Source organism: Staurois parvus, unplaced genomic scaffold (genome assembly GCF_062004578.1).
Source record: "Staurois parvus isolate SC_StPar_1 unplaced genomic scaffold, SC_StPar_1.0 ptg000287l, whole genome shotgun sequence".
NCBI classification, from domain to species: domain Eukaryota; kingdom Metazoa; phylum Chordata; class Amphibia; order Anura; family Ranidae; genus Staurois; species Staurois parvus.
In genome coordinates, this window is record NW_028318083.1 from 22064001 (window position 1) to 22088131 (window position 24131).

Genomic DNA, 24131 nt, shown 5'->3' on the forward strand with positions numbered 1-24131 from the left:
ACCCTTTCCTGGATATGGGGCTGCCTATTGCTGGATATGGGTATGTCCCTTTGCTAAATATGGGGATGTCTCTTTGCTGGATATGGGAGATGTCTCTGATGTGAAAAGCAAGGAGAGAAGATACATACAGTATGACAAGGAAGTCTGGAAGTGCCTCTGAGCTTACTTTGGTAAGGGCTGCATATTTCAAATATTTTGTATGTTTAACTGCATTGCTTTTTAAAAACAATTCCATACAAATTACTTGTACAGTCCAGCCAAAGCTTACTTGGTTCCCTGTACTATAAAGTTTGGCAGCAGAGACTAATGTGATCTAGGGGAGGGGGAGAGTTACTGCACATTTTCTCTGTGAAAAAAATTCCTGCCTGTAAGTACAAGTTAAAAAACACTGTTTACAACCACTTTTCGTCCTGACAAAGTTGATTTCACTAATAAAACCCGAAAAATCAGTTGCTTGTGACTGGCTAGTGCACAGGCATGTTTCCGAAGACCAACAATCATTGCAGTCAATAGGGAAATCTCAGCCATCATGGCTGCTGGTGTGCAGACAAACATTCACTTCCCTATACCTCAGTGCCCCGCCTATTTCCGTGTTCTCACAAAAACATTTTAGATTTAGAAGTTAAAATCTGTCGTTGGAATTAGATCACTCTTAGCTGAAGCAATATCAGGCGAGCACGTTGGTATCGTAATATTTGTATGCGAAGAGAGCCACGTTAGCAAATCAGGACATGGAGGAGCTCTGAAGACTCATAGGGTACATGGTCTGGTCACGGAGTTCTGGAGCGGTCCGGTTCTTGAGGAGTCTATTGGAACCGTCTCGTCATGAAGCCGCTGTTGCGCGTCCTCGCCTGCAGGGAGCGCGCTGTATCCTCCTACACAGGGGGTGCGCGCTGTACGGGGCTGCCCAGAGCGTGTCTGAGAGGTGAGATAGCTGGCAGGCAGGGTGACCTGCTGCTGTAGGAGAACATGGTGGACCATTCATCTGTAGGCAGAGTAATCATTTGTACAGCAACAGGACGATTATAGGGAACTAACATGTTGTAGAGATTATCTAGGGAAATAAACCTTTTCCAGCTCTTTTCTGGTGGTAGGTCGCTATAACCCCTTGCCTGCCGGGCACTTCTACCCCCTTATTTACCAGGCCAATTTTCAGCTTTCAGCGCTGTCGCACTTTGACAATTGCGCGGTCATGCAAGATTGTACCCGTATGAAATTTTTATAATTTTTTTTCTCATAAATAGAGCTTTCTTTTGGTGGTATTTAATCGCCGCTGGGTGCTTTACGTTTTGCACTATAAACAAAAAAGTGCAAAAAATTTGAAAAAAAAAAAAGTTTCTTTGTTTCTATTATAAAATTTTTCAAACAGGTAATTTTTCTCCTTCACTGATGTGCGTTGATGAGGCAGCACTGATGGGCACTGATAGGCGGCACTGATGGGCACTGATAGGCAGCACTGAATGTCACTGATAGGCAGCCACGGTGGATTTGATTTAAATCAAACTGATTTAAATCACTAGTCAGTAAGGCTTGATTTAAATCCTAGTTTTCTACATAAAGACTAATTCTTACTTTTATAACTTTAATATGCAAGTAGATGAAGATTTTTAGAATAACAACTTTCCATATTAGTTTTTTTATCCCCAGTTAATAGGTTAATCATTCATATTTGGACAACTTTTCTGTTGTACTTCGGAAGGAGAAAAATAATCATTACCTTAATAATAACAATTTAAATAGATTTATTCAACTGAAACAATAACATTCCAGCATATGTTATTTGCTTAAACATCCATGTTTGTTAACTAATTTGGCTAAACAAAATATATATATTTTAAGAAACTTAGACTGTCAGCCCCTTCCTCCTCACACTTAGTTTCACTTTCTTCTTGTGCAGATCTATTCCACTCCAAACAATCAGAAAAATATTGTTTCTATTCTATTCACTGAACTTCTTGAAACTTAGCAGTGAAGGGGTTGATTCTGTATTCATAGGTTTGTAGAAGTTAGGATTAAGGTCTTTTTCTTAACTCTGTTCATGTTATAACATTTTTGCTGTGAAGAAGAGGCATGTGATCTCCGCTGAGTCAAATTCAGTTTTGAGAACTGCAAAAGTAAACCAAACATCTGTGATAATATCTTGTAGGCAGAGAAACTGCCCAATAATCTTACAAAAACCTCTGGAAGAGCATGACATTGTGAATGGATTCATGGAATTTATTTACCAAAAAAAATAAACATATACAGCCTTATTCTACATAATTAAAAAACTAATCTTTATTTCATGATGGAATAACCTTTGGATGGTAATATACTTTCCTCAAAAAGCATTTTATTTAAAAAAAATCCGATTTAAATCAAAAAAATCCAATTTAAATAAAAAAACATCAATTTAAATTAAAAAAATCCGATTTTTTTTTTTTTAAATCATTGATTTTTATCCACCCTGTAGGCAACACTAATGAGGTGTTGCGGATAGGCGGCACTAATGAGTTGTCACGGATAAGCGGCACTGATAGGTGACACTGATGATGGGTTCTGACAGGACATCATATGACGCCCAGACACAACGGCGAGTGTTCTGTCCAGCCATCAATCTGCTATAGACCCCGCGGGAAGGTGTTAAAAGCCTTTACAGGTTACCAGTTTAGATTTCCAGAGGAGTTCTGGTGCTAGAATCACCGCCCATGATCTGACGTTTGTGACCATACCTCTCGTGTGGGACAATCATTGTTTGTGTGCGTGCATGACCAAGGCATGTGTTTGCCTTTGTGCGCAAGCACTGGGGGGACAGGGGCACTTTACATTCTTTTTTTAATTATCTATTTTACACTGTTGCTTTAAAAGATTTTTGTTTTTTTTATCACTTTTATTCCAGTCACATGGAGTGTAAACATCCCTTGTGACAGCAATAGGCATGCGCTAGGTACTCTTTGTGGAGGGATCTGGGGTCAATAAGAACCCAAATCCCTCCTCTGCAAGATCGGTGTAATTAAATGCTTTTCTTTTTTAAAAATGGTGCCCTGTATTTAGGACTAAAGCGGATGTGATGTAAGGTCATCATTTCCTGGTTACTATATTCTAGAGCCCAACAAAGCTGATACGGTTCGTTGGGTTCTATGATCATCCGGCAATCGATCGGGATTCTCGGTGGGACAGGAGATCCCAGTAAAGCTGCGGAAGGTGGTGGGAGGAGGGGGATGTCCCCGCTGCTTGCAATAGCAATCGAGTGGCTAGTTAGCCACTCCAATTGCTATTGCAAGAGAGCCGACCATCGGCTCTTAATAAAGGGTACCAGGATGAGGCGTGTAGCTGCAGGTATCATCCTGGTACAACATCTTGAAGTCCAGTAACGTTCCAGAATGGTTTAAGCAGAAATAAAGTACACTATACTTACCCCAGCTGCAATGGACTGACGCTCACAATGCGCCTCACCGGCACCAGCATCATCTCCCTTGCTTCTGGGTGCCGATCTTCGACCATCTTGATTGGCTGGTGTGATATGACGTAAGTCCTGTGCATGCACAGGAGTTCAGTCATGCCTGAACACAGGCACTGTGCCAAAATGTATAATGGGCTGCACATGTGCCACCCTGTGTAGATTCTAAGGAAGACTGTGAGCAGGTAGGAAGGTTTATTTTATTGCAGAAGAGACATTGCATATCTCTTCTACAATAAACAGCCTGCCTGCTTGCAATAAAAAAAAAGACTATTTCCGTTTAAATTGGAGCTAAGCCCTCCTTTTCAGCCAAGGAAGCTGCCATCTTTGCCTCTGTTTGATCTGCAACTGCCACAGTGCTGCACATGTGATCAGTTATGACACCAGTATTTTGATGGTTTGACAGTTTGGTTGAGAACATAAGCAAATGTGACAGTTATCGTTTATGGCATGCTGGGAATGGAACTGTTTTTTAAATGCTTAATTCCATGGGTTTAGTTCCGCTTTAGGAACCTGTCACTGTGGCAGCAATGGATTCAAAAAGAATCACTGTCCTTTAGAAGACTGACAGTAATTAAAGCTCACTGTAAAAATTACCATTTGACCATCTTTGTGCAATCAGCCAAAACTATGTAATATGAGGGCCTACCTGAACTATCCAATCAGTTTTGTATCCAAAAGCAGGGCCTTTTGCTACATACTTGTTGGGCTCACCATACACCTTACAATCTGACTGTATCCTTCATATCTACTAAGACCAGCTCTGAGCTGGCGTACAGAGAGCCATCAGTTCTCAGAGTGGGGCATGTCTTTCCTGGGAAGCTGTCATAACTGTGACATCTTTCTGCATAGGGTTTGTAGTAGCGGCTGCTGCTAACCTTCTAGAAATAGAGATTATATGTTCTTCAGTCTTCGCACTTGGGCTTTTTATGATCCAAAGGGCTGCAGACTGGGTCATTCCCATCCCACAGCACACCTCTTTGTTTACTTGATCTGCAGGGAGAGAATGGCTCGGCCCGCAGCTCATTTGAGTTAAAAAAAAAAAAAAAAAAAAAGGGGTAAGTTCAGGGTTCAGCTACAGATGATTCAGAAGACACCCAAGCTAGCAACCAATGACTTATCCCTGGTCCCCTTCAGAGGAAACTTTCCCAGCTGAACGCTATATGTAAACAAAGGGTATTAGGACATTGGCTGATGTTGTTATGAAAATATGGTAATGCCTAACACAGAAAGTGGACCTGATTGGAAACTAGTTTCAGCGTTTTCATCAGGCTTTACCCACTTGACCCCACAGCTGCCCACTGCTTTGCGTTGTCAGTCAAAAGGAAGGTAGACCTGATGGGGAACTAGCCTCCCCATCAGCCTATGCCCACCCCACTACAAACTCTTTGGCCATGTCTGTGTGACAGGTGCAGTGGCCAAGGAGGGAGCCCAATAATGCTGAGCTGCACTTTGGACAGGTGTCTGGCATGGCCTCCTCCTAAGAACGGTACATGATTCTTTTGTGAATACAGACAGTTTTGGTGCAGAGGTTTAACTGAATTATTAAGAGTGTATACAATACTCTTTATGAATTTCCTCAAATGTACCTACAGTTAGATACAGGCCAGACTAGCTACTATGCTAGCTACCCTCAAAGCCCACTTGAAAAAAATAATGCAGCTTTCACTGCAATACCCATCTTCAGTCCATCACCAACCCCCATGAGAAGTCATCTTGTCCACTTGATGTCTCGCCTTTTGTTACCCAGCGTCATTTAAAGCGGACCTTGAAAGGCAATTTCCCTTATCAGCCTTCCTCTTAGACAATTGCAGATATTTCTTTTGTACCATAAATGCCTTTTTTAATGCTTCCCTTCCTGAGTCCTCCCCTAGGTGAGGATGACATAGCTCCAGTCACCCGCTGCCTCCTCAGATGTCTATAGCACATCCTAGCAGGCAGTGTTTCAGCATGTAATGTTGCACATGTACATTGTCCCATAGACCTGACAATGACCTCATGGCATATTTGGGCATGTGTGGATCTCCATTTCAAGTTGGTGGTGTGGGAGCAGTGTTGCAAAGGAAAAATTTGTCTGCAAGGAAGAAAATACTAGACTGCATAGACAAGTTAGTATGTTTTTTATACATACTGAGGCCATTAATAGGAATTTATAATTTAATTTTAATCACAGTTGGGTGACGTTCCTCTTTAACCCACTTTCTGGGAGCCCAGGCTATTATAATGATCATGCTGGTAGAGAAAAGGCCCATGATGTCATGTGTATAAAGTGAGAGAAAAAATACAATTGGGTGCAGAGGAAGCCAGAAAACCTGGAGTTAGTTTTTAGTGCAATATTGTCACCAGAAAAAAATCCACAACTTACTGGTGAACCTTCTTTTATAAGATGAAGAACTATTGCCCAGCATTTGAGAAAATAGAAAAGTCACTCCTGCTGCAATATTAAAGCCTAACTTCAGGTTTGCTTTAGCTTTAAATTGTTTGTACCAAGTTGGTCCAAATGTATTATTTACATCACTAATACATGTGCTTGCTGAAATAATCAGCTGCTTACAGTATACTGCATTGTGCGTGATGGAGAATTCCTGTTCCATTCCTGGGACAAAAGCTCTGCTCAGCCATTTAGAAGCTTTGTATTTTATGAATGAATACAAGGCCTCCTTTGAATGGCCAAGGTGGAGAGTGTGATGGGATCCACCCGCCTCTCCAGCTCAGCCAATCAGAGAAAGACCTTCTGAATGGTTGAGCAGCACACATTTTAACAAGTCTTTTTTTATTTCCTTCTTACTGCCAGGAGGAAAGTATGAGGTCTGCCTTTGCTTGTCCCTCTATGAAAATGCTAGATTTTAAGTACTTTGAATCTTAAACTCAGAACAAGCATGCTTAAACAAGTGTCAGAAAAGTGTAGTTCATTTTTATTTCGATACTTGTCACAGGTCAGCTACTCAGATAGCTTTGAATCCGAATAATCAATATGGCAGCCAGTGAATTAGCATTCCAAAGCAGAGCTCATTGATGGCAATCTCCATGGTTTCCTCGTGTCCAGTTTAGAGCAATATTAAACACTCAGTGTTTTTTTTTTTTTTTTTTTTTTTATTTTAACACATTTGTGGTTTACAATTTTCAAAGCTGCTGGCTCTTGCTCTCTCAGTGCTGCTTGCCTGAATGCCCAGTCTTCACAGCAAAGAGTTAACAATGGGCAGTTCAGTCTAGGGTCAGTCTGTTAGCTTGAAGAAGGGAGTGATTGTCATCCTAGATTGGGGATCTCCAGCTTTCCAAACAAAAGGCCAATTTACAAACATTGAGACTTAGGGGGGCCAGACTTTGCCCGGTAGAAGTAGAAAATGCCCCTGTGTTAGTAGATGTAACTAATGCCCCCTCATTGATATTAATGGGAGGAATAGGGCCCCATCGCTGCTGTCTGTGGGAGGAAGAGTGCCAAATCACCGGTGTCAGTTTGAGGAATAGTGCCTCATATCAATGGAAGCAATAGTGCCCCATCATTGGTATCAATGGGAAGAATAATTTTCCAAGGACCGGATAAAAGCAAGCAAAGGGCTCCATTCGGCCCTTGGGTCGCATTTTGGAGGCCACTGTTCTAGACCAGGGGTCTCCTAATGTTTGAAACAAAGGGCCAGTTTACTGCCCTTCAAACTTTAGGGGGGCCAGATTGTGGCCAGTGGGAGTAGAAAATTCCCTGGCATCAGTGGGAGTAAACCATACCCTAGGCTTGGTGGTCAGTGGGAGGAACAGTGCCCCATCGTTGGTGTCAGTGGGATAATTAGTTCCCCATGTCTAGTATCAATGGGAGGAACAGTGCCCCATCGCTGGTGTCAGTGGCAGGAACAGTGCCCCATCCTTGGGTTCAGTGGCAGGAACAGTGCCCCATCCTTGGGTTCAGTGGCAGGAACAGTGCCCCATCCTTGGGTTCAGTGGCAGGAACAGTGCCCCTGCCTTGGGTTCAGTGGGAGGAACAGTGCCCCTTCCTTGGGTTCAGTGGGAGGAACAGTGCCCCTTCCTTGGGGTCAGTGGGAGGAACAGTGCCCCTTCCTTGGGGTCAGTGGGAGGAACAGTGCCCCTTCCTTGGGGTCAGTGGGAGGAACAGTGCCCCTTCCTTGGGGTCAGTGGGAGGAACAGTGCCCCATCGTTGGGGTCAGTGGGAGGAACTATATTACATCGAGTTTATATAGCGCCAAAGGGTTTGCTCAGCGCTGTACAATAGAGGGGGACAATACATGAAACATTACATCAACTACAAACAGCACACGAGGGGTTATAGGGCCCTACTCGTTCGAGCTTACAATCTAGGAGGGAGGGGGTAGTGGTACAGGAGGAAGTGGCTGTGGGGGATGGAGTGGTAGGAGGAATGAAGGAGAGCAGCAGTTAGGTGAGGGTGGGGTAGGCTTCCCTGAAGAGGTGGGTTTTCAGGGAGCACCTGAAGGTGAGGAGGGAAGGTGACAGTCTGATGGATTGGGGTAGTGAGTTCCAGAGGATGGGGGAGGACCTGGAGAAGTCTTGCAGACGTGCGTGTGAGGAGGAGACCAGGGAGCAAGATAGGAGGTCCTGTGAAGAGCGAAGGGTACGGGTAGGGTGGTACTTGGGAATCAGGTTGGTTAGGTAGTTAGGGGCAGTGTTGTGAACGGCTTTGTAGGTCAGAGTGAGTAGTTTGAATTTGATGCGTTGGGCGATAGGGAGCCAGTGGAGGGAGAGGCAGAGGGGAGTGGCAGAGGTGGAGCGGTTGGGGAGGTGGATGAGTCTAGCCGCTGAGTTCAGGATGGTCTGAAGCGGGGAGAGCCTGCACTGGGGTAGGCCGATGAGGAGGGAGTTGCAGTAGTCAAGGCGTGAGATAATCAGGGAGTGTACGAGTAGTTTAGTGGTGTCTGGGGTAAGGAAGGAGCGTATTTTGGCGATGTTGCGGAGGTGGAGCCTGCATGTGTTTGTAAGTGATTTGACATGAGGTTGGAAGGAGAGGTTAGAGTCCAGAATGACTCCAAGGACTTTGGCTTGCGGGGCGGGATTGATGGTGGTGATGTTAGTAGTGATGGATAGGATGGGGGGGGGGCACGGGCAGGGGGGAAGACGAGAAGCTTGGTTTTGGAGAGGTTAAGCTTGAGGAAATGGAGCGACATCCAGTCAGAGATGTCGTTTAGGAGGTGTGATGTGGGCGGAGAAAGTGGGGGTGAGGTGGGGGGTGGAGAGGTAAATTTGTCATCAGCGTAGAGGTGGTAGTTGAAGCCGTGGGAGTGTATGAGTTTTCCAAGGGAGGAGGTGTAGATGGAGAAGAGAAGGGGTCCAAGGACAGAGCCCTGGGGGACCCCAACAGAGAGGGGGAGGGAAGGGGAGGTGGCACCATTGTAGGAAACGCTGAAGGAGCGTCGGGATAGGTAAGAGGAGAACCAGGAGAGAGCGGTGTCTCTGATGCCAAGGGAGAGTAGTTTATTAAGGAGGAGGGGGTGGTCAACTGTGTCGAAGGCCGCGGAGAGGTCCAGGAGGAGGAGGACAGAGTAGTCGCCTTTGGCTTTGGTGGTTAGTAGGTCGTTGGTGATTTTGAGGAGGGCGGTTTCGGTGGAGTGTAGGGGACCGAAGCCGGACTGTAGTGGATCAAGGAGGTTGTTGTCAGTTAGGTGGGCGCTTAGGCAGTCGTAGACTAAGCGCTCCAGGAGTTTGGAAGTGAGTGGCAGCAGGGAGATGGGTCTGAGGTTGTTTGGGTCAGTGGGGTCCAGGGAGGGCTTTTTGAGTATGGGGGTGATGTGCGCATGCTTTAGGGGGGAGGGGAATACGCCGGTAGAGAGGAAGAGATTGAAGATGTGGGTGAGGGAGTAGATGAGGGAAGAGGGGGGTGACCGGAGGAGTCGAGAGGGGATAGGGTCCAGGGGGCAGGTAGTGAGGCGGGCTTCTGAGAAGACCCTGGTGACTTCCTCAGTGGTAGCGGGGCTGAAGGAGTGCAGAGCTGGGGGGGTTATGGTAAGCAGGGTCTTGGGTGTGGAGGGTGGCAGTGCGGTTGCGAGGTCAGAGGAGGGAAGAGATGAGGGGGAGATGGGGGGGGAGGCTAGGTGGGGAGATAGATTGCGAGTTGACTATGTCCTGACGGATTGCATCAATAGCGTCCAATCGTTGGTGTCAGTGGGAAGAATAGAGCCCCATTGTTGGTGTCATTGGATGGAATACTGCTTCATATCAGTGGAAGGAAAAGTGCCCCAAGGGCTGGATAAAAACAAGCAAAAGGTCACATCCGGCTTGCAGGCTGCAGTTTGGAGCCCCCTGTTCTAGAGTATGGAGATGTGTGTATTTTGTTGATGCATGCAATGTAGGGACACACAACTCTAGTTCCTGCATGCAAGCGTGGCTCCATAGGACACCCTGAAACAGGTAATCTGGGACAGTGACCATAGCACAAATTTAAGCTGGACATAGACTAGAATTAAATGATGAAAAAGCTGTATACAAGTGGCGCACACACCTAGTGCATTATCCAAGGTTTATTGAAAGGTATGAAAAGTAAAAACATACTCACAGACGAAGCATGTATCTAAAAACCATTTGCATAATGACGATGGCCACAATGGCAAGCAATGTGTTCCAACTGTCAGTGCGGTCAAATGGCTGACGCGTTTCGGGGACGAAACCCTTTCCTCAGAGCTACTGACCAGCCTCTGGTGCAGATGTGTAGTGGATGGATGATGGGAACCTTGCTGGTGATGCCTGAGGCTGGTCAGTAGCTCTGAGGAATTTCCCCCTAATTCAGGTGCTCATATTCTATTTCTAAATTATTATTATTATTATTATTACATTGAGTTTATATAGCGCCAAAGGGTTTGCTCAGCGCTGTACAATAGAGGGGGGGACAATACATGAAACATTACAGCAACTACGAACAGCACACGAGGGGTAAGAGGGCCCTACTCTTTCGAGCTTACAATCTAGGAGGGAGGGGGTAGTGGTACAGGAGGAAGTGGCTGTGGGGGATGGAGTGGTAGGAGGAATGAAGGAGAGCAGCAGTTAGGTGAGGGTGGGGTAGGCTTCCCTGAAGAGATGGGTTTTCAGGGAGCGCCTGAAGGTGAGGAGGGAAGGTGACAGTCTGATGGATTGGGGTAGTGAGTTCCAGAGGATGGGGGAGGACCTGGAGAAGTCTTGCAGTCGTGCGTGGGAGGAGGAGACCAGGGAGCAAGATAGAAGGAGGTCCTGTGAAGAGCGAAGGGTACGGGTAGGGTGGTACTTGGGAATCAGGTCGGTGAGGTAGTTAGGGGCAGTGTTGTGAATGGCTTTGTAGGTCAGAGTGAGTAGTTTGAATTTGATGCGTTGGGCGATAGGGAGCCAGTGGAGGGAGAGGCAGAGGGGGGTGGCAGAGGTGGAGCGGGTGGTGAGGTGGATGAGTCTAGCCGCTGAGTTGAGGATGGTCTGAAGCGGGGAGAGCCTGCACTGGGGTAGGCCGGTGAGGAGGGAGTTGCAGTAGTCAAGGCGTGAGATAATCAGGGAGTGCACAAGTAGTTTAGCGGTGTCTGGGGTAAGGAAGGAGCGTATTTTGGCGATATTGCGGAGGTGGAGCCTGCATGTGTTTGTCAGTGATTTGACATGAGGTTGGAAGGAGAGGTTAGAGTCCAGAATGACTCCAAGGACTTTGGCTTGCGGGGCGGGATTGATGGTGGTGATGTTAGTAGTGATGGATAGGATGGGGGGGGGGCGCGGGCAGGAGGGAAGACGAGAAGCTCGGTTTTGGAGAGGTTGAGTTTGAGGAAATGGAGCGACATCCAGTCAGAGATGTCGTTTAGGAGGTGAGTGATGCGGGCGGAGAATGTGGGGGTGAGGTGAGGGGTGGAGAGGTAAATTTGAGTGTCATCAGCATAGAGATGGTAGTTGAAGCCGTGGGAGTGTATGAGTTTGCCAAGGGAGGAGGTGTAGATGGAGAAGAGAAGGGGTCCAAGGACAGAGCCCTGGGGGACCCCAACAGAGAGGGGGAGGGAAGGGGAGGTGGCACCATTGTAGGAAACGCTGAAGGAGCGTCGGGATAGGTAAGAGGAGAACCAGGAGAGAGCGGTGTCTCTGATGCCAAGGGAGAATAGTTTATTAAGGAGGAGGGGGTGGTCAACTGTGTCGAAGGCCGCGGAGAGGTCCAGGAGGAGGAGGACAGAGTAGTCGCCTTTGGCTTTGGCGGTTAGTAGGTCGTTGGTGATTTTGAGGAGGGCGGTTTCGGTGGAGTGTAGGGGACGGAAGCCGGACTGTAGTGGATCAAGGAGGTTGTTGTCAGTTAGGTGGGCGCTTAGGCGGTTGTAGACTAAGCGCTCCAGGAGTTTGGAAGTGAGTGGCAGCAGTAGACTAAGCGCTCCAGGAGTTTGGAAGTGAGTGGCAGCAGGGAGATGGGTCTGAGGTTGTTTGGGTCAGAGGGGTCCAGGGAGGGCTTTTTGAGTATGGGGGTGATGTGCGCATGCTTTAGGGGGGAGGGGAATACGCCGGTAGAGAGGGAGAGATTGAAGATGTGGGTGAGGGAGCAGATGAGGGAAGAGGGGGGTGACTGGAGGAGTCGAGAGGGGATAGGGTCTAGGGGGCAGGTAGTGAGGCGGGCTTCAGAGAAGACCCTGGTGACTTCCTCAGTGGTAGCGGGGCAGAAGGAGTGCAGAGCTGGTGGGGTTACGGTAAGCGGGGTCTTGGGTGTGGAGGGGGGCAGTGCGGTTGCGAGGTCAGAGGAGGGAAGAGTTGAGGGGGGGGGGGGCTAGGTGGGGAGGTAGATTGCGAGTTGACTATGTCCTGACGGATTGTATCAATTTTGTTGTGGAAATGAGTGGCAATCTCGTGGGCGGTGAGTGAGGTACTGAGTGGAGGAGGGGGGGGAGAGAGCAGGGAGTTGAAGGTGGAGAAGAGTCGGCGAGGGCAGGAGGAGAGGGTGTTAATCAGGTTTACGAAGTAAGCCTGCTTGGCGGCGTGGAGGGAGGAGGTGTAAGTGAGGAAGGCAGATTTGTAGAGGGAGAATGAACGGGGGGACCTGGTTTTGCGCCATAGTCTCTCCAGCGCACGACTGCGACGTTTGAGGCATTTAGTGTGGTCATTCTGCCATGGTTGGAGCGGTCTGGGTTTGATGTAGCGTGTGGTTAGGGGTGCCAGAGAGTCTAGGGTGGCTGATAGTGAGTCGTTGTACGCGGTGGTGGCTAGGTCAGGACAAGACAGTGGAAGGATGCTGTCGTGTAGGCGGTCGGCAGCTGAGTGGAGGGGGGCCGGGTTCAGGTTGCGGAGGTTGCGGCTGGTGATGGTTTGGCGCTCTGGGGGGGGGGAGTTAGGGGAAGGGGAGATGGAGAACGTGAGGAGGTGGTGGTCGGAGAGACTAAATGCATATCAGTAACTGTGTTGAGTCTACCTGCATATCTTTTTTAACATTGTTTGTTTATATAGACCTGATAAGCACTACAACATTAGTGTTTGTGATTTCCAGATTACAGAACATCCACTTCATTAACTGGAGACACACATAAAAGGACCATATTTTCATCTGTGGGGAAGAAGTTCTACTTTGACACTCATGCTGTTGTGCAAGTTCTGGAAGACAAAGGTAACAATATTGTGAGCTTACCACAGACAAAACATGGCCTGTGTTGCTTTGGGAACCATATTACATTTTGTATTTCTGTAGTGTCCTAGGAACTACTACTATTTAATCGTGTATAATTTCCTTTGTTGTATGTTACCCCAAAAATAAAGAATCAATATATGTGTTTAGTTACTCATAGTAAATACAGTCTGTAAATGTTTGCTTTTTTATTATTATTTTTTTATTAATTTTAATTACCATACATTATTTTACATTCTACAACAGTATTTTTCCATATCAAAAATGTTTACACTAAACAAAGAATAAACCCTACACACCACCCTCCCCAACCCCCCTTCCCTCCCCAGTCACCTTAACCCTCAATTAACCTCATTCCTTCCGTTATCGCAGACTTCCCCTTCTCTTTCATCTTCCTTCTTCTTCCCCTTCTCCCTTTCCTTTCTCTTTCCTTCACATTCCTTTCAATTCTGCATAACTCTTAGTTGTTTTATAAATTATCCACTCCTCCCACGTTTTTTTAAATTCATTGGTTTTATCTTCTCCAATATGGTAACGTTTCTCCATCCTATACACATATTCCACTCTGCTAAACCAATATTTTAATTTAGGGGTTTCCTTACTCTGCCAAAATTTCGGAATCAACCCTTTAGCTGCATTTATTAAGTGAACTATTAACGTATTCTTATATTGCTTCACCGTGAAGTCTCCTTTGTGAAATATACACCCAAGGGTTATTTGATATTCTTGTTATCACCTGAATTTGTTGAATTATTCCTTGCCAAAACTCTTGAATAAAAGGCAATCCCACCATATATGTGCTATAGTTCCTTCAAACCCACATCCCCTCCAACATAGTGAATTTTGTGATCATTGTTTATGTGCTACACTCTGTGTACAGTACCATCTTACTAGACATTTATAGTTCATCTCTACTATATTCAGATTTATAGTACTATGGACCAATCTAAATATTTTCTTCTTATCATCTTCCTCTAGCTTTGTTCCAAGCTTTTTCCCATTTGTCAAGGTACAGCAGGCAGACAGCTCCTGCATAATTAGTAAGAATCTTATAAATACAAGAAGTTGTATGTTTACATTTCGTCTCCTGACTAAATAATCGTTCCAGAGGATACATAGGGGTTTATTTACTAAAGCTGGAGAGTCCAAAATCAGACTCCCTTCTGCATAGAAACCAATCAGCTTCAAACCTCAGCTTGTTCAATGAAGCTTTGGCAATGAAACCTGGAAGCTGATTGGTTTCTATGCAGAAGGGAGTCTGATTTTGGAGACTCCAGCTTTAGTAAATAAACCCCATACTGTCCACCGTCCTTAAGGGTTGTGGAAGAGCTGATACAAAATGCCTCAATTGGTGGTACCGCCACACATCTAACCTAAAAAAACAAATCCCTCTTATCTTTTAATTCTAAAAAAGAACGCAACTCCCCATTTTCTGTGATATCCTTCAAACGTTCATTTTATTTTTTATCCAGTTACCTGCAACGTCTTCCTTCTTCTGGAAATGTTTCATTTTGTGTACTGCTACTAAATACTTGGTGATCCTATCAGTTTTCTTTGTCTCTTTTTTCAAAATGACCTCCATAGGCTTAGAAGCAGATCTATGCTGGCAGTATCGGATTTGCTACATTATTAATCTGTGACTTAGAGCCCACTCACACCACATCTGTTGGGCTGCATGCTCAACGCTGGCACAAAGCAATGGTGATTGTGAGCTCCAAGGAGCAGGGCCCTCCTAACCCTCTATTGTAAAGCGCTGAGCAAACTGTTGGCGCTATATAAATCTTGTATAATAATAATGATGAGCCATCCATTGCTTCCAATAGGTCCTGTTCACACCAATGCACTGTGCTGATACGGAGGTCTCACCTGGACCCACTCACCCAGGCCCAACGGTCGTAAAGGTGGTGGGGTTGGCCTGCTCCTGTCACCGCTGAGCACCTTCCGAGTCCTCCCAAACCCCCCCTCCCTATCCTTCTCCTCCTTCGAGGCCCACTGCGCCCGACTATTCTCCCCAACCCCCCTGAAGATTGCTGTGATATACCGGCCTCCTGGATCCATACCCCGCTTCCTGGAAGACTTCTCCTCCTGGCTACCCTTCTTCCTCTCCTCTGAGCTACCCACTATCATCCTTGGGGATTTCAACATCCCTGTCAACCTCGACAACCCGGACACAGCCCGTCTCCTCCACTTAACCTCCTCCTTTGCACTTGCACAGTGCATACAATCCACCACCCACTCCGACGGTAATATCCTTGATCTTGTCTTCTCCAACCGCTGCGTTCCCCACAACCTCACTAACACCCCCTTCCCTCTCTCTGACCACAACCTGATTACCTTCTCTATCTCCTCATCCTCCAACGCCTACCCCTCCAAATGTCACACTTCTACCAGCCGTAACCTCCGCAACCTTAACCCTGCCTCCCTCCACTCCGCAGCTGAACAACTCCATGACCGCATCCTCCCCCAGTCCTGCCCCGACTTGGCTATGACCGCCTACAACAATGCGCTGTCAACAGCCCTTGACTCACTAGCGCCTTTAACCACACGCAACATCAGACCCCGACCGCTCCAGCCCTGGCAGACTGATCACACCAAAACCCTCAAACGACACAGTCGTGCCCTGGAGCGACTATGGCGCAAAACCAAATCCCAACAAGCCTTCACCCGATACAAATCTGCCTTCCACACCTACACCTCCTCCCTCCATACTGCCAAACAAGCCTACTTCCTGACCCTCATCAAGGCCCTCTCCTCCAATCCTCGCCGACTCTTCTCCACCTTCAACTCTCTACTCTCGCCACCCCCACCTCCACCCAGCACCTCACTTACTGCCCTTGAGATTGCCAATCACTTCAAAAACAAGATTGACACAATTCGCAAGGACATTGCCGCAACTCACACGCCCTCTCAACCCGTCCCCTCTCACACAGCTACCCCCTCATCCCCCCTCCCCCTCGACATAACCCACAGGGACTTCATCACTGCTCAAACTCCCTCCAACCCCCTTCCCCCTCACTCAGCTACCCCCTCTACATCCTTCTCCCACGGCCCCACCACTGCTCTGACCTCCTCTCCCACCCCACCCTACATTCCTCATACTGAAGCTCCCCCAACACTCCGCACCTTTTGACCTTACTACCATCGAAGAAGTCTCCAAGATCCTCTCTGATGCCCGCCTCGCCACCTGCCCCCTCGACCCTATCCCCTCACAACTCCTACAACCTCCCTCCCCCTCCATCCTACGCTTCCTCACCCACATCTTCAATCTCTCCCTCTCCTCCGGCACTTTCCCTTCCCCTCTGAAACATGCACACATCACCCCCATACTTAAAAAGCCCTCCCTGGACCCCAATGATCCGAACAACCTCAGACCCATTTCCCTGCTCCCATTTACATCTAAACTCCTCGAGCGCCTAGTCTACGCCCGCCTATGCTCTCACCTCAACGACAACAACCTCCTCGATCCCCTACAGTTCGGCTTCCGTCCCCTACACTCCACCGAAACTGCCTTACTCAAACTCTCCCAACGACCTGCTAACCGCCAAAGCTAATGGCCACTATTCAGTGCTCCTACTCCTTGACCTCTCTGCGGCCTTTGACACAGTCGACCACCCCCTCCTCCTCAAAAAACTACACTCCCTCGGCCTCAGAGATTCTGCTCTCTCCTTGCTCTCATCCTACCTGTCACAACGCTCTTTCAGCGTTACCTATAATGCCACCACCTCCCTCTCACTCCCCCTCTCTGTTGGGGTCCCTCAAGGCTCTGTCCTCGGGCCCCTTCTCTTCTCCATCTACACCTCCTCCCTTGGCCAACTCATACACTCTCACGGCTTCAACTACCACCTCTATGCCGATGACACACAAATCTATCTCTCAACCCCCCACCTCACCCCCTCGGTCTCCGCCCGAATCACACACCTGTTGAGTGACATATCAGACTGGATATCGCTCCACTTCCTTAAACTGAACCTCTCCAAAACCGAGTTTCTTGTCTTCCCTCCAGCCCGGACACCCCCCCCCCCCCCATTGACTTCTCCATCATGTCCAACAACGCCACCATCAAACCCGCCACGCAGGCCAGAGTACTTGGTGTCATTTTGGACTCCAACCTATCCTTCCAGCCCCAAGTCCACTCTTTAACAAACTCGTGCAGACTCCACCTCCGCAACATCGCCAAAATCCGCACGTTCCTAACCCCAGAAACCACTAAACAACTCATCCACTCCCTCATCATATCACGACTCGACTACTGCAACTCCCTCCTCACTGGCCTGCCTCGCCGCTGGCTATCCCCGCTTCAGTCCATCCTGAATACGGCTGCCAGACTCATTCACCTTTCCAACCGCTCCGTTTCCGCCACCCCCCCTCTGCCAATCCCTCCACTGGCTTCCGATTGCGCAATGGATCAAATTCAAAATCCTAACGCTGACGTACAAAGCTGTCCACCATACTACCCCGAACTACATCACTGACCTAATATCCAAGTACCGCCCAGCACGCACACTCCGCTCCTCACAAGACCTCCTTCTCTCTAGTTCCCTGGTCTCCTCCTCCCAATACCGCCTCCAGGACTTCTCCAGGGTGTCACCCATCCTCTGGAACTCCCTGCCCCAACCCATCAGATTATCACCTACTCTCCTCTCCTTTAGGTGCACCCTGAAAACCCATCTCTTCAGGGAAGCCTACCCCGCCCCCTGCTAACTTGCCGACCTCCTCCACTCTTCCTACCACTCCATCCCCCACAGCTATCTCCTCCTGTGCCACTATCCCCTCCCTCCTAGATTGTAAGCTCGAAAGAGCAGGGCCCTCGATCCCCTCATGTTTTGCATTGTATTGGTATTGTTCTGTCACATGTTCTGTTCCCCTCTGTAATGTACAGCGCTGAGCGAACTATTGGCGCTTTATAAATACTGTATAATAATAATAATAATATCTGATAAAAAAAATCAAGCACATTGCATTTAAACACAGTACAACACTGTACAGAACATCAAAACGACAGGCTGGGCTCACACTTTAAAGTACATCTGTCAGTATTTTACCCCTTCCTGCCTCTCTCTTTTTTTTGTTGGCCATTGAGATGCCTAAAATAGTGCTGGGCCAAGTGGAAGGTGGTAGGGATTGATGAACTGGCTCTTGTAACTGCTAAGAAAGGCTTGCTGGACTATCAGGAAGGCTTTATGCTTACCTACATTTCAAACTGACAGGTCTACTTTATGAGAACACTTTTGGGAAATGTAATAGGTTGGCTTATGCTGTAATGGAGTTGATTTACTAAAGACAAACCAACTGTACAGTTTTTCCAAAGGTTAGTAAATGAGGGGAAGCATTGCTGACTTCCATCATCCAGTCATGGTTAAGCAAAAATGCTGTTTTTTTATTTTTCTTGCAAATGATTGGATATTCTTTGCAAAGTGAACCATCACCTCATTTGCTATGCTCTGGATCAACTGCAGTTACAGAGTGCAATCTGTTTGCTTTCAGTAAATCAACCCCAATGTCTAAAAGTTCCATTTCCATTGGTATTTTCCCATTTTATTTTTGTTTGGTTAGTCATAGTTCATATATGGAAGCAGAGCATGAAAGTGAATTACTTTCTCTGGTCTTCAATGAGAATTGTTAGCTTTTGTTCAAAATACAATGCTTAATAGTTGTTGACTCTTAAAAAACAGACACATGTGTTTTGCTGCTGTGCAACATTTCCTTACATTGTAAGGCCTGTATTTCACCTGATCGGATCATTGGTCCACACAAAGAAAAACTGTTAAAATTGTCACACTCTTTGTTCAATGGAGTGTCCTCCAATACTATGTATTTGAGCTTTGTGTTTTTGTTTAGGATTCAGCACTCAGCAGTCGGAGGTCATTGTGTCAGCACTAGTGAAAATCATGAATACTAACATGGATCTCATATACCAGGACATGGTTTCCAAAGTACAACAGGTTAGAAACAAGAAGAATGGGAACTAAGGGTGGGTATAGCTTTCCAGAAACAAAATACCCAAAAACTTAAAATCTTCCTGGGTATGTCTCCTGTGGCAGAAAAATGAGCACTAAGTTCTTAACTGTTCAAAACCCGGAACTTTTACCCTCTTCCTGTCCAGGCCAATTTTCATTTTTCACTATCGCACTTTGAATGATAATTACATGGTCATGCAACACTGTTCCCATATGAACTTTTGCATTTTTTTCACATAAATAGAGCTTTCGTTTGGTGGTAGCTAATCGGCACTGTTTTTTTTTTTTTGTTTGTTTTTTTCTTAATTTGAAAATTTTTTAAGAAAAAAATTCATTTTTCTTTCTGTTATAAAATTGTGCAAATAATTGTTCTTCTTAAATTCAGGCCAAAATATATTCTACATTTCTTTGGTGAAAATAACCCAAACCAGTGTATGTTAGTCTGTAGGAAAGTTATAGAGTCCACAAACTGGTATATATCTGAAAATTGATCAGTACTGATGGCCTATCATTTCCTGAGGCCCAAAAATGTCAGGACTGTACAGATATCCCCCAAATGACCCATTTTTGGACAGTAGACAGTGCAAAGTATTTAGTAAGATGCACGGGGAGTTTTTTTTAAGTCGTAATTTTGTGTCATATGTGTTTGGAAAATATTAAGAAATTAAAAAAACTGTTTTCACTATATATATATATATATATATATATATATATATGTGTGTGTGTGTGTCTTTTTCTTTTTTTTTTTAAATACTGTCACCAGTGCAGTAGCGGGTCATCATACATTATATTGCCAAAAGTATTGGGACACCCCTCCAAATCATTAGATTCAGGTGTTCCAATCACCTCCGTGGCCAAAGGTGTATAAAATCAAGCACCTAGGCATGCAGACTGCTTCTATAAACATTTGCAAAAGAATGGGTCGCCCTCAGGAGCTCAGTGAATTCAAGCGTGGTACCATGATAGCTTGCCACCTTTGCAATAAGTCCATCCTTGAAATTTCCTTGCTACTACATATTCCATGGCCAACTGTTTGTGGTATTATAACAAGGTGGAAGCAACTGGGAACAACAGCAACTCAGCAACGAAGTGGTAGGTCACGTAAAATGACAGTGGGTCAGCGCATGCTGAAGTGCACATTGCGCAGACGTCGCCAACTGTCTGCAGGGTCAATAGTTAAAGACCTCCAAACTTCATGTGGCCTTCAAATTAGCACAACAACAGTGCATAGAGAGCTTGATGGAATGGGTTTCCATGGCCGAGCAGCTGCATCCAAGCCTTACAGTACCAAGTGCAATGCAAAGCGTCAGATGAAGTGGTATAAAGCACGCCACCACTGGACTCTAGAGCAGTGGAGACATGTTTTCTGGAGTGATGAATCACACTTCTCTGTCTGGAAATCCAATGGATGTGTCTGGATTTTGCAGTTGTAAGGAGAACGGTACTTGCCTGACTACATTGTGCCTAGTGGAGGGGGGATTATGGTGTGAAGGAGCTTTTCAGGGGTTGGGCTTGGCTCCTTAATGCCAGTGAAGGGAACTCTTAAGGCGTCAGCATATCAAAACATTTTGGACAATTTCATGCTCCCAACTTTGTGGGAACAGTTTGGGGATGGCCCCTTCCATTTTCAACATGACTGCGCACCAGTGCACAAAGCAAGGTCCATAAAGAAATAGATGAGCGAGTTTGGGATGGAGGAACTTGACTGGCCTGCACAGAGTCCTGACCTCAATTTGATAGAGCACCTTTGGGATGAATTAGAGCAGAGACTGCGAGCCAGGCCTTTTTGTCCTACATCAGTGCCTGACCTAACAAATGTGCTTCTGGAAGAATGGTCAAACATTCCCATAAACACACTCCTAAACCATGTGGACAGCCTTCCCGGAAGAGTTGAAGCTGTTATAGCTGCTAAGGGTGGGCCAACTCAATATTGAACCTTACAGACTAAGACTGAGATGCCATTAAATTTTACATGTGTGTAAAGCAGTGTTTCTCAACTCCAGTCCTCGTGGACCCCCAACAGGTCATGTTTTCAGGATTTCCATTATTTTGCACAGGTGATTTGATCAGTTTCACTGCCTTAGTAATTACCACAGCTGTTTCATCTGAGGGAAATCCTGAAAACATGACCTATTGGGGGTCCATGAGGACTGGAGTTGAGAAACACTGGTGTAAAGGCAGGCGTCCCAATACTTTTGGCAATATAGTTAATAACCGGTGTGATCAGGGACACTGACTTGTGACAGTACAAAAAAAAAAAATGTTAAATTGTTTTTTGTTTTTTTTAATAAATTATTTTCTTTATTTTTATGATTTTTTTTTTTTTTTTAATCGCTGTGACCAGAGCAGTATAACGTTACCATAGCAACATTGTACTACTTTTGGGAAGTCATCAGGATTTTCTTTTTTTCTTTTTTTTTTTTTACACAATATGATTGCTTATAGCAGTGAATTTCACTGCTATAAGCAAGCCTTTTACCGAATGAAATCGATTCATTCAGTTTGTTTTGTTGTGGTTGGCCTCAGCTAATCACATGGTACAGATGGGATGTGACTAGCCCTGTCTGTACCATGTAATCACTGCGACCAATCACAGCTAACAATACAATTGTAACAATGAGTGGCATGAATCAAAGTCATTCATTGTTTACAATTTTTATGTGATCTGCTGTGATTAGTCCCAACAACCACATGGTACCAGCAGCGGGCCGGTGCACTGATCAGTCATCGGCTGTGTCTGGTGACAGATCGTGCCCACAGAGTGGTCACGCGTGAGGCCCGTTCTGGGAGGATGTCATTGGATGTCCACCCGAACGATAAAAGTCTCACCCAGCCATCAATATCCTATAGGCCGGGTGGGAAGTGGTTAAAATGAAACATTTGTCATCATAGCTGATGTCTGAAACTATTGGCTCCTGAAACTAGAAAGATGATGGCATTTGTTCAGTTAAAGAAAGCTTTCCTGTTTTCGTTGTTGCTGACAAATTATGGAATTCTGGGGATTGGGACTCTTGCCACTCACCAATATTTTTACATTAACTAGTTCCAAATATTTTATTCTAAACCAGAAGTGGAAATTTAAGATAAAGGGGATGTACAGTATATATTTGTGTACATTCTCTCTTTTTGTAAGAAATCTTGCATTTGAATATTTTACACATATTCAGCCGTCAGGTTGCCCTTCAGGCTCCTTTTTCACATGTTTACAGAGCTTAGTTGCTTAAGCTGACATTTTCCTACACCACTGAGTGGCTCCTTACCCACCTTTTCTGCCACCCTGATGTTTTTTAGATCTACGGTCTTTATAAAATAGTGTTCTGTAAATACTATGTCATCTGTGCACTGTTTTAAATGTTTAGCTGTAAAACAAACACTTTATATAAACTCGGAAAAACATGCTGGTAGGTTAATTGGATCCTGTCTAAATTGGCCCTAGTATGTGTATGAATGCAAGTTAGGGACCTTAGATTGTTCGCCCCTTGAGGGTTAGGGACTGATGTGACTGTACAATAATCATATACAGTCAGGTCCATAAATATTGTGACATCGACACAATTCTAACATTTTTGCCTCTATACACCACCACAATGGATTTGAAATGAAACGAACAAGATGTGCTTTAACTGCAGACTGTCAGCTTTAATTTGAGGGTATTTCCATCCAAATCAGGTGAACGGTGTAGGAATTACAACAGTTTGCATATGTGCCTCCCACTTGTTAAGGGACCAAAAGTAATGGGACAATTGGCTTCTCAGCTGTTCCATGGCCAAGTGTGTGTTATTCTCTCATTATCCCAATTACAATGAGCAGATAAAAGGTCCAGAGTTAATTTCAAGTGTGCTATTTGCATTTGGAATCTGTTGCTGTCAACTCTCAAGATGAGATCCAAAGAGCTGTCACTATCAGTGAAGCAAGCCATCATTAGGCTGAAAAAACAAAACAAACCCATCAGAGAGATAGCAAAAACATTAGGCGTGGCCAAACAACTGTTTGGAACATCCTTAAAAAAAAGGAACGCACCGGTGAGCTCAGCAACATTGGAAGACCACAGGAAACAACTGTGGTGGATGACCAAAGAATTCTTTCCCTGGTGAAGAAAACACCCTTCACAACAGTTGGCCAGATCAAGAACACTCTCCAGGAGTTAGGTGTATGTGTGTCAAAGTCAACAATCAAGAGAAGACTTCACCAGAGTGAATACAGAGGGTTCACCACAAGATGTAAACCATTGGTGAGCCTCAAAAACAAGAAGGCCAGATTAGAGTTTGCCAAACGACATCTAAAAAAGCCTTCACAGTTCTGGAACAACATCCTATGGACAGATGAGACCAAGATCAACTTGTACCAGAGTGATGGGAAGAGAAGAGTATGGAGAAGGAAAGGAACTGCTCATGATCCTAAGCATACCACCTCATCAGTGAAGCATGGTGGTGGTAGTGTCATGGCGTGGGCATGTATGGCTGCCAATGGAACTGGTTCTCTTGTATTTATTGATGATGTGACTGCTGACAAAAGCAGCAAGATGAATTCTGAAGTGTTTCGGGCAATATTATCTGCTCATATTCAGCCAAATGCTTCAGAACTCATTGGACGCCGCTTCACAGTGCAGATGGACAATGACCCAAAGCATACTGCAAAAGCAACCAAAGAGTTTTTTAAGGGAAAGAAGTGGAATGTTATGCAATGGCCAAGTCAATCACCTGACCTGAATCCGATTGAGCATGCATTTCACTTGCTGAAGACAAAACTGAAGGGAAAATGTCCCAAGAACATGCAGGAACTGAAGACAGTTGCAGTAGAGGCCTGGCAGAGCATCACCAGGGATGAAACCCAGCGTCTGGTGATGTCTATGCGTTCCAGACTTCAGGCTGTAATTGACTGCAAAGGATTTGCAACCAAGTATTAAAAAGTGAAAGTTTGATTTAGGATTATTATTCTGTCACATTACTTTTGGTCCCTTAAAAAGTGGGAAGTACATATGCAAACTGTTGTAATTCCTACACCGTTCACTTGATTTGGATGTAAATACCCTCAAACTAAAGCTGACAGTCTGCAGTTAAAGCACATCTTGTTCGTTTCATTTCAAATCCATTGTGGTGGTGTATAGAGCCAAAAATGTTAGAATTGTGTCGATGTCCCAATATTTATGGACCTGACTGTATGTAAAGCGCTGTGTAAA

General features: G+C 45.6%; 1 protein-coding gene across 1 annotated transcript in view; it reads left to right on the forward strand.

Moving 5' to 3' along the window:
• The first annotated feature begins 586 nt into the window (after positions 1 to 586).
• Positions 587 to 24131, forward strand: part of MCUR1 (mitochondrial calcium uniporter regulator 1) — a 53694-nt gene continuing 30149 nt past the window's right edge. The window contains exons 1-3 of the mRNA XM_089682298.1: positions 587 to 925; positions 12861 to 12977; positions 18834 to 18937. Of these exons, the coding sequence (XP_089538424.1) occupies positions 826 to 925; positions 12861 to 12977; positions 18834 to 18937 (321 nt within the window). The 5' untranslated portion in view covers positions 587 to 825. The remainder of the gene's footprint in view (positions 926 to 12860; positions 12978 to 18833; positions 18938 to 24131) is intronic.